Below are 11,270 nucleotides of genomic sequence, written 5' to 3' on the forward strand. Positions count from 1 at the left end.
ATTGATGAAGGTTACCATTTACACTGACAGTCAGTACGGGTTTGGAATTGTGCACGACTTTGGGCAACTATGGTCACAGAGAGGTTTCCTGACCTCCTCAGGGTCCCCAGTGAAAAACGGGGAGAGAATAAGGGAATTGTTACACGCCATTCAGATGCCAGCCGGAATTGCAGTGGTAAAGTGTAGTGCTCATACAAAAGGACAGGACTATGTTTCCCTGGGAAATGCATATGCGGATCAAGTCGCAAGATTTTGTGCCTTAAACTGTATATTGCTCAGGGATGAATGGAATTTGATAAGTGAACCATAACTCGAACCAGCTGAAGCATTTGCCTTGAAGGTCGTGGATACAATGGATGAACTAAAAGCATTACAGAATAGCGTCAGGGAGGATGAAAGAGTTTCCTGGATTAAGTCACAATGTACAAGGAGACCAGATGAGTTATGGGTTTCAAATGAGGGAAAATTTGTTTTACCAAATAGTCTCTTATCGCAGCTAGCGCGGTTCTATCATGGGCAGGCTCACCTAGGGAGAGATGCCATGATAAGATTGTTAAAAACTGATTGGTTTAACCCCAGATTCCGTCAAGTTGCAGAAGCAGTTTCCCATCGTTGTGTCATTTGTCAGCAGATGAACCCAGGGAAGGGAACGGTTGTGAACGTGAGCCACATTGGCAGGGCGGGTGGCCCGTTCAGCAGAATGCAGATGGACTTTATTGAGATGCCTGTGCATGGAGGTCTGAAGTATGTGTTGGTGATTGTGTGCATTTTTAGTCACTGGATTGAAGCATACCCCACACGTAGAAATGACAGCCTTACAGTTGCAAAACTATTGTTGAGGGAGTTGATACCACGTTTCAGATTCCCGATCTCTTTAGAATCAGATAGAGGAAGTCACTTCAATAACGAGGTGATAAAGTTACTTTGCGCAGCGCTGAACATTGAGCAAAAACTGCATTGTAGCTATCGCCCTGAAGCCTCAGGACTGGTGGAACAGATGAATGGTACACTGAAATCAAGAATGGCGAAAATATGTGCATCGACAAATTTGAAATGGCCTGATGCATTGCCTTTGGTGTTAATGTCAATGAGAAACACCCCTGACAGAAAGACTGGATTGTCCCCGCACGAAATTCTCATGGGCAGGGCCATGAGACTTCCTGCAGTTCCCGCAAACGCGCTTTTGAATATTACAGATGAAATGGTGTTAGACTACTGCAAAGGTCTGGCTGACGTGGTTCGCTCTTTCTCTCACCAGGTGGAAGCAACCACCTTGTCACCGATCCAAGGTCCAGGACACACACTGAAAGCAGGTGACTGGGTCGTGATAAAGATGCACGTGAGGAAGTCGTGTCTGGAACCCCGTTGGAAAGGCCCTTTCCAAGTGATCCTGACGACCACTACCGCTGTGAAGTGTGCGGGAGTTCCCAACTGGATTCACGCCAGTCATACAAAGAAGGTGTTGTGTCCCACAGATGAGGAAGTTGAAGGGCTGAAACTGCCAGTACCTGATAACAAAGTGCCGAGCGCTGAGACAGAGCAAAACAGAACTAGGAGCGAACAGGCAGAAATAGAAGAGAGAGAAATATTCTCTGAGGACGAAACAACCGATTCACTTGGGGAAGACCAAGGAGAAACCTCAGACAGCGACGAAGCAGCTGAAGGTAACAAAGAGCCTGAAGCAGCTGAAGGTAACAAAGAGCCTGAAGAAAGTAACGGTGACAAAGGGCTCGAAAGAGGTGAAGAAGCAGGAGAGCCTGATCAGAGGAGGGCTTTCCCAGAAGCAGACGGTACAGAAAAAGAAAAGAAAAACCTGATTGACTCCCCAGAAGGAGGGGACAAGGCAGAACAGAACGAAACTGTTCAAACTTCTTCAGGAGAGATCGCAGGTCCATCAAGTGGACACAGTGCAAAGAGAAGACCAAGTATATCACCAGTAAAACTAAGAACTAGAGAAACGTTGAACGACAGTGAAGGGCCAAGAGTGAAAGAGAAAAGAAAGGAAGTGTCTGTCGTGGTACCAACATCAAGTGAAGAAAAAGACTTGGCCAAAGAGGAAAGTACCAGTGAGGCAGAATCGAAGAGAGATGCAAAATTGAAAAGGAAAAGGATACCAAACAGGAGATATTCCGGTCCAGAATGGGCATATGTAGTCAATGACGATTGGACCGACGAATTTGTATCTCTTAGCCTCGAGAACGAAGAAGAAGAGATACCAATAGAAAAGAAAAGTTTTATGGACACTATTGATTGAAAGGGTGATAAATGACATTGCTTGCTATAATCTAACGTGATACAACCAGCTGAGACATTGCTAAACCGGATGAGACATTTGCTAACTTGATAAGACTTTGATAACCTGATTGACTCTTAAACCCGATTTGAGACAACGTTGCTAACTGATAGAAGACTGAGTTATTGCCGAATTGAGACAAATGAAGTGACTGGGCTCCTGAAGAAAACTGTGTGAACATTGCGCTCGTTCAGCTTTGTAACTAATTGCTAAATCGTTTCTTTATAAGTGCTTCTAGCTCTCTGATTCTATACAGATCATGACTAAGTACGCTACACAAAACAGTAGAGTGAAATATTGTAAATATGCGTGTATAGGCTTGATAACTGCATGTGTACTAATAATAATGGCAATAGTGCTTGCAACGCGTGGTAAGGGTGAGAATGAGAAAATTGATGCTTCTACTTCTGCTCCTGTTACTGTCACTGAACTAACCGCATTGAAAAGACTAGAATTAGATGAGAGACACTTGCATGATAAGAAGGAACTTTCGTATAATGTTTTCTATCGCCTACTAACAGAATATGTTGAGACTATGGATGCGAAAGATTGTTATGTGTGTACACAGATACCGACATCGGTAACGGAAGGGGTGACTTATCACCACATGCCTCTTACATATGGGATTACATGTAGTTTAGTAACTTCTAGATTTTATGGCCAAACTAACATACAGTATTTTTATTCAAATTATGATGTTACCTTTGCATATGTTCCTATAATAACGCAACTAAGCCAGATTGCTAAAGATTGGGATGCTAAAATAATGAGGGAATTTTTCGAGCCAATGCAACCTTTTGAAACAGCTCACGCTCATAGGGAAAACCTTACCTGCTCGCTCTCTGCAGTAGAAATAAGCTTTTTAGATTGCACAGATGATAGAAGGGCACAAATGAATGCGAAATTAGAAAAAGAGCTAAGTAAGAGGACTTCAGTAGATAATTATGCTTTTGCCGCAATAAAAACACAAGGAAAAATAGCTTTAGACGCTTGGCATGTAGGGAAATTTTGTATATATCGTGGTGAATCTTATTATGATAACATTTTCGTGGGAGCGAGTGAATGTAAACATACGTTTATCTTTAAGGCCAAATGGACATTCATGCTGAACGGACTTGACCCTGTCATACCTGGTGTATATTACATTTGTGGGCATAATGCCTATTATCGTCTTCCAAAGGGATGGTGGGGGAGATGTTATTTGGGTATAGTGTTCCCAAAGGTTTATCAACTGGATGACCTATCGGTGATTCCAAAGACGTCTGGATCTCATCGTATCCAGAAAAAAGAGACTGCAGCTGCTGTGGTAGGAGATATATTTGGAGCCATGATTCCTTCATTGGGAGTTGTGTTGAATTCCATCAAAATAAGAAAGTTGTCTACTATAGTGGATAACATGTTGACAAAGTTTTCAGGTGCTATAATCCTGATGGATGCTGAACTTGCAGCAGAAAGAGCTATGACTCTTCAAAACAGGCTTGCCCTAGACATTCTTTTAGCAAAGGATGGCGGCGTTTGCAAAATGCTTGGTGCGCGTCACTGTTGCACGTATATACCAGACAACAGTGTAAAGATTAAAACAATGCTTGCAAATCTAACAAAAGAGAGTGCAAACTTGAAGGAATTGAAAGAACCAGGAGTTTGGGAGAAGGTTGGAAAGGGAGTTGCTTCAGTGGGAAATTGGCTTGGTGGCATTTGGAATGGAATATTACTAAAAATAATACAGGGAATACTAATAGTACTAATTTGCATCTTTGGGATTTGGGGAATAAAGAGGGGAATACTAATGATCATGGCAAGAATTAAGAGAAGGAAGGAAGAGAAAATGATGAAAAGAATGGCAGAAGAATACAAGGCAAGAACAAGGGGAACTAAAAGGCAAAGAGAACTGACAGAATTTTAATGGAATAAAATTTGTGGGAATAGTTTTGTGTGATGACAAGTAGTCATCAGAGGAGGGATTGATGATGCAGAAACGAAGGTTTTACATTTATTAGCGCATAAACGTAGTGCCGCAATAATCAAGTGTGACTTTAACCGAACTAATAAAGATTGTACGGGGACAAATGTGCCCTCAGAGTAGTTCGCCAACATTTATAAGCGTGCTTTATATAACGTGATGTATTAGAATTGTACTAATCTGACATAACCGCAAACGTGTGCCATGATTTGCTTGTTTGAAATGTTTTAACTTAGCATAACTTTAGTGGAGGCTTCGGCCTAGTTGCCTTGTCTCACGGTTTAGATGCTCGTGTTTTTCTAATGTGCTAATAAAACGTGTATTCCTGCTTGAAGCTGTACTTTTCCAGTGAGATCGGTTCACATGCTTATCTTTAAGGTTTCGTGCCAGCCTGGCATCTTCTTCTTTGCTCCAAGGTCAATCTGCAGGTGCAGACAATGGAAGCTCTGAAAGTGAGTTAATTGGTAAAATATGTTGCAACTTACGTTCCCGACTCCAAGGATAATGTAGGCCTAGGTAGAAGCTTGTAAATTGTTGTTTTGATTGGACAATTTGAAGCCAACCTATGAACCCTCCAATGGAAGACCCTACTGGATTTGAACTGTTGATTATTTAAACCTGGTGCACAAGAAGAAAGCGGCCATTACCCACTGCACCCATTGAGGACATTATTGCCCATTGCAGCCATTATGGCCCATCTTGCCGACCTCGTCATTTTGCCATCTTCTACGATGCCAATTGATGTTCGACGCCATTTTGAATGAGACTTTGATGCTTTCTCTAATCGAGAGAAAGAGACTTTAAGTAATTCTCGCTCTATTGTAGAGACTTTAACTTTGATCTGCCCCTTTGCATAAAGTAGTAGTTTTGTCCTTTTATCTTGCCGCTGTGAGGCAATTGCCCCGTCCACCCTGCCCCCTTTGCCCCCGTCCCACGCTGATCGAAACCGGTACCTGTGAGACGAAGACTTCCTTGAATGCTGATTGAATTTGGTAAATATGAAAGGAAAATGTACAATTGCATTGTGTTTCTTTTTAGGTAACCAACTGCTGATTTTTGATAAGAGCCCTAGTTAGGAGTTTTCCAAATCAATGTTGCTAAATTGTTTTTTTGCATGAAGTCCCACATGCAGATGCTAATTTGAGGTTAGATGAGGATTCATTTGTTGCACGATGCAATTTGAGACTTTGTTATGCTGACTAATGTATGCAATTAGCCCATTACAGATTATAGTTTTAGTGGTTTGCGTTGCTATTATCGAATGCATTGTTATTCAAATGCTGCATAGATTGCATCTTTTCGCCGTTATGGACAGCTATTAATGTTCATTTACATATATCATTTGGTGTTGAGACACATTTATATCGTGCTAGCTTTGTTAATAGAGGGAAATAAATTCATTAACTTTGAATGAACTGGTGTGGTTATTCATGGCCGAAAGGTCATGGTTCGCCGAAATGTTTTCTGGATTAATTGTGAAGTGTTATGTTGATCAGGGCATTGCTTATGTTCGTTATTGATTATTGATTTGATTAAATTGACTAATCTCGGGTGAAGAGAGCCCCACTTGGTCAAAAGATTCATCGACCCAAGAGCGTCCAAATACAGGTAATTTATTAGGACGGAACGCTCTATCAATATCATAAGAACTGCCTCATCTCTTTTTCTACTCTCTCATCAACTTACAATCTCCCTATTCACATGAAACCTCAGTACCACTTACTTTCCACCCTGGTTCAAGATGCTTTCAATAAATTTGTATCTTCTGACTACCCACATCCTGCTTAATCTCCACTCCCGATTTTAACTTCTAGTCACCCTAGAGCAGCTTGTATCTATAAACGTTTGAGAATGTCTGATCCAGCTGGGGTCAAAACACCTATCGAGACACTGTGGTAATTGGATCTTGGTGTTTTATGGACAATTCCTTCATGGCATAGAATATTGAATAAGATACATTTTGCTTCGTGCACAGGCAGCCTCACATACACCATATACTTCTTTTATGATAGACTTTTCTACACTTCTGCACGTCTTTTTAAACTCAAACTCATACAACATGACACTTGCTGGCGCTGCCACACCCAGCAGGGTACTGATTTGCACATGTTCTTTTCTTGCCCAACCCTATCCACCTTTTGGTCCTCAACATGGTCTCACAATGGAGCTATTACTCAGATTTCCTTTCCTATGTCATATAAGTTACTTTTTTTGGGTGGTTTGCACAGAACATGGAGTTCACACAAACTCAATTGGAAATTGGTTTCTAAAGCAATTTCTGTTATTGCCTCTAATTGGAAATCATCAGAGAACATTACCCTTACACGGGGGTGGAATTCAGTATGTTATCATCACAGACTCGATATTTACAAACTGCATTCACTGAAAATATAGTTTAAACGCTGTCAGATATGGATGCCACTTAGCAACCATCTGTCACACACTGCAAAGGAAATTGATTTTTCTCCTCCTTCCTAAATGTCAATTATATTTCCTTTTTCACTTATTATTATATTTACTAATTTCATCTTCTACTTGCTGTAACTATCAGTTTTCACTTTTTTCTCTACAAGGCTACCACTTGATTCTCTCCTTCTATCCCTCTGGCTCTTCTTCCTCTTCTCTTCTTTTCTTTCTTTCTCTGTTGAACCATAAAGTCTTTGATAGTACATTGCGGTACCTGCCTAACTCATCTATGTCCTTGATATGCATTTATAAGTACAATGTTGATTCTCCGTCTGTAGTCACAACGGAATACTTCTGTTCATGCAACGTTACTGTTAATGTTCTTGTACTTGACTCAATAACATGTTTAAAAAAATGAACAACCAATTCATTTTGTGTGGTTAACTTAAGGTATTTACTCTTGTCTATGGAAAACTACAGTGCATGTTTGTTCTCTCTTTGTACTCCACATGCATTTGTTTTACGTTCCTTTAAAAATCATCAGGCGATAAATCAATTGCTGACAGCCTTGCCCTGAATTGCCACACCCTGAGAGAAAAGTGCCTGATTTCAACAGTTTTTTGAATGCGCCTTTCACCTCCTTGTTCCTTAGGCAGTAGATTACAGGGTTAAGAAGAGGGGTCATGATGCTGTAGAGCATGGTGGAGAGACGCACAATGTCGAAAGAGTCCCCGGGGCCAGGCCCAATGTAGTTGAAGTTTGCGGTTGTGTAGAACACAGTCACTACTATGAGGTGAGCAGAGCAGGTCGAGAAAGCCTTGTGTCTACCTTGAGCTGAGCTTATTTTTAAAATGGAGGAAATGATGCGCACATAGGACACTAACACGAAGAGAAAGGGGCTCATTCCTAGAAAAACACTCACAACATAGAGCAGGTTTTGGCTGATGTGGCTGTCAGAGCAGGACAGATGTATGAGCGGCGGTACATCGCAGAAGAAGTGGTTGATGTCAGTGGCATTGCAAAAAGGCAGCTGTGACGTCATTGCTGTGTGCAATATGGAGTTCAGAAACCCACCCAGCCAGGAGGCAGCTGTCAGCTCCACACAGAGTTGCTGATTTATGATGTTGGCATACCGCAGTGGATTACAAATGGCCACGTAACGGTCATAAGCCATTGCTGCCAGCAGCAGGCACTCAGCTCCTCCGAGGGACACAAAGAAGTAGAGCTGGGCCATACATCCTCCAAAGGATATCCTTCTGTTTCCAACCATGGCATTTCCCAGTATTAAAGGGAGTGTAACTGAAGAGTAGCAGATATCCAATAGGGACAAATGCCTCAAGAAGAAATACATTGGCATATGCAGGTGAGAATCTATCTGTATGATGCTAAATATTGCCAGATTTCCCATAAGAATCATTAAGTAAAGAAGTAGGAGGAAGATAGACATCAAATGCCCTCCTTCTGGAAATCCCAGCAAAACAAACTCTTGTGTAAAACTTATGTTCTTAGCATCCATTCACACAGTACCTACACAAAAAAACAAAAGCAGAATAAAATGATGAGTATGTGAGAGAAGAATCAACAGTTTCTGAGTGAAGCAGTTTATGTCTTTTTTTTACCCAGATATTCTCTGCAGTCATGACTTCACGCTGATTCATTGGTTATTAATCGGATATTTTTATGTACTTGAAAGATTTAACACAAAATACAACATGACAATGTATTGAAAACAAATCAGTTTATTTTGCGTCAACATGTGGCAACAACAAAAAGTAGGTAAATATATTTTGCCACTGTTTCTAAAAGATCTAGCTTTCAAGGTTTAGTAGAATCTAGGTGGAAAAATCATTGACACTTCTATTGAACATGGTAAGTTTTGGTTAGTGACTTTAGCAAGTATTTGCCCGTAGGAGTAGAAAGATGCTTATTAAGGTCTTTCTGCAAGCCTTTGGTGTGGGCTGAACATCTACCAGCCTTTCCCAACCCCTCAGACTTCAGAGGACCTACAAAAACTGAAATATGATAGCCTGCACCTGAAAGATGCTCACTTCTGCCAGATGGCCGAGGCAATTTTTAAAAAGATGATTGTCATCCTGACTGAGGTCTGTCCAGAAATGTTTTGCCTGAGCTTAAAAATTGAGGTTGCGGCGTGGTAAAGGCGCATAAACCTGACCTTTTAAAGAAGATAATCTATCAAGCGATATGTGTCTGAGGTGCCCTATCCAAGATACATTTGAACCTTCATGTGGTGTCTGATACTGATATGAGTTTTGCTCTGTGCAGCCAGAATTCCTTTTAGATCTTCTCCTGGATGCCATTGCTGGTTTCCTTTCTCGTCTCTTCCCTGATGTCAGGAGATCTCCTCAATGCCATTGCCTGGCCCTTTTCTCTCCCCTGATGTCAAGGACAGTTTGATGCCTTGCTCTTAGTGACTTTTTCCTCCTAAATGGGTCCCTCATGTGGAGACAATTAACACCTTCCTTGTGTGCTTTTACATGGACAGGGATACACTGACTACTGGAAGGAGTTGCCCTTTCTCAGCAGTGCTTAACGCGTCCCCTTCCGTGCTGTAACACGTCCCCCAATTTGACAGAAGTATTGCATAAGGGAGTACGGACATGCACATTCCTGTTTAAACCACCAATGGTCCCTGTTGCAGAGCCCCCTGTTATATGACTAGCCTGTCCCTTTTGCTGACCTTGCCTCCAACCCAGGCAGCACAAAAAAGGTTGTAGGACAGAATATTGACCTTAAAAAGAAATATTGCAATGCAAACATATTGTGAGATAAATACACTGAGGACCAACATTTTGACTTTACATACTTGTAATGTAATGTACAAGAATATGAACTACCAAAATACTCTGAACAAAAATATCTATAGTATATAGATATGTGTGTGTGTGTATAAATGTGTATGTGTGTCTGTGTATTTTCTTCTCCCCACAGAATCAAATGTGCACTCAAGGGATGGAGTCACCATCAAATGTATTTGATGTTTCTTTGCTGATACACCAAATAAATTCGATGATGACTCCATCCCTGAGTGCATGTGTGATTCTATGGGGAGAAGAAAGAGATGAAATAATGGCTTGCCCCCCCCGCTTCACACAACACACTTGTTGGGCCCGAGGTGCCTTTTTGGAGCATAATGACAGGAATATCTATATATACAGCACACACATTTATATTTTTCAGAATTGTAATTAAAAAATATTTTTACAAAAATGTAAAACGTTTACAAATATGTAATGTAAAAACATATTTAATTTACTAACAAAAAGAACTGATACAAATACATGTACCTTTTTAACATTAACATCAGATTATAAATTAAAATACATTTGTTAACTAAATATATATATGTTGTAATTAGAATGTAATTATAATTAAAATTATAGAATACAAATTGTATACACATGCACAATTATTAATAATTCCAAAAACATCAAAGCAATGTAATTAGTAAACCATTAAAAACTAAAAATAAATTTGTCACTAGAACTATTATATGTTTAAGATGACAACACCTGAAAAAATAATTTTAAAGTGTTAATCCGTCCCAAAAGTGACGGTAAAGTGACGGATATACCACCAGCCGTATTACGAGTTCCATAGGATATAATGGACTCGTAATACGGCTGGTGGTAAATCCGTCACTTTTCCGTCACTTTTGGGACGGATTAACACCTCCTCCAAAGTTAGAATAACCCCCATAATATCTTTAAAAATATATACTTTTATATACTAAAAGAAAAAAATAATAGTAACCAATTTCCAAACTAAATTTTTTAAAAAATAACCTATTCACTAAAATACCATATGTACCATCATACCAATAGTAGAATAAAGAATTAAGAGGAATCAAATGTACTATTCTAAGTCACTCTAACAGATGCAGTGGAAATTCCATACATTAGGTGGTCAAATATAGTATTCTAACTCCAGTCCAACAAACATTGGGCAAAGTACAAACATTAGGGGTGGACAGCGTCACTACTCTAACTCCAATGTAACAAACATGGGGAATATGCGTAAATGGGGGCGGGGTGAATTTTAACTTCAGTCTAACAGACATTGGAAAAGTGCATACAATAGGGGATCGGGAGGTTTCAGATGCACTATTCTAACTGCAGTGTAACAAACATTGGGGGAACTGCATACGTTGGAAGTAGAAGGGTCATATGTAGTATTCTAACTCCCGTCCGTAAAAATATATACATTGAAGGGTTAGATTTACTGTTTTAACTCCAGTTTATCAAACATTGTGGAAAGTGCATACATTGGTGGGGGCAGATTTACTATTGTAATTCTAGTCTCAAAAACAGGGAAAGTGCATAAATTGTGGTGGTGGGGGCAGATTTATCAATCTAACTGCAACCTAACAACCACTGGGGAAACTGCATACTTTGACAGGAGACCCGATTTACTACCTTAACTCCTGATCAGATTTTCTATTCTAACTTCAATCTAACAAACGTTGGAGAAAGTGCTTAAATTAGCAGAGTCTCACATTTACCATTCTGTAACAACTCTAACAAACAATGGGAAACTGCACACATTGGGCAATGGGTTCAGATTCACTATTCTAACTGCAATCTCTCAAACAAT

The 11,270-nt window shown here is 40.2% G+C and overlaps 1 protein-coding gene across 1 annotated transcript; it reads right to left on the reverse strand.

Annotated features, from left to right (window-relative positions):
- Positions 1-7,179: 7,179 nt before the first annotated feature.
- On the reverse strand, positions 7,180-8,175 carry LOC138247023 (olfactory receptor 1C1-like). Its single transcript, XM_069201771.1, has one exon. It carries the CDS (start codon positions 8,173-8,175, stop codon positions 7,180-7,182), a length of 996 nt encoding a protein of 331 aa, XP_069057872.1.
- Positions 8,176-11,270: the final 3,095 nt, after the last annotated feature.

This window comes from Pleurodeles waltl, chromosome 7 (assembly GCF_031143425.1).
Source record: "Pleurodeles waltl isolate 20211129_DDA chromosome 7, aPleWal1.hap1.20221129, whole genome shotgun sequence".
Taxonomy (NCBI): Eukaryota; Metazoa; Chordata; class Amphibia; order Caudata; family Salamandridae; genus Pleurodeles; species Pleurodeles waltl.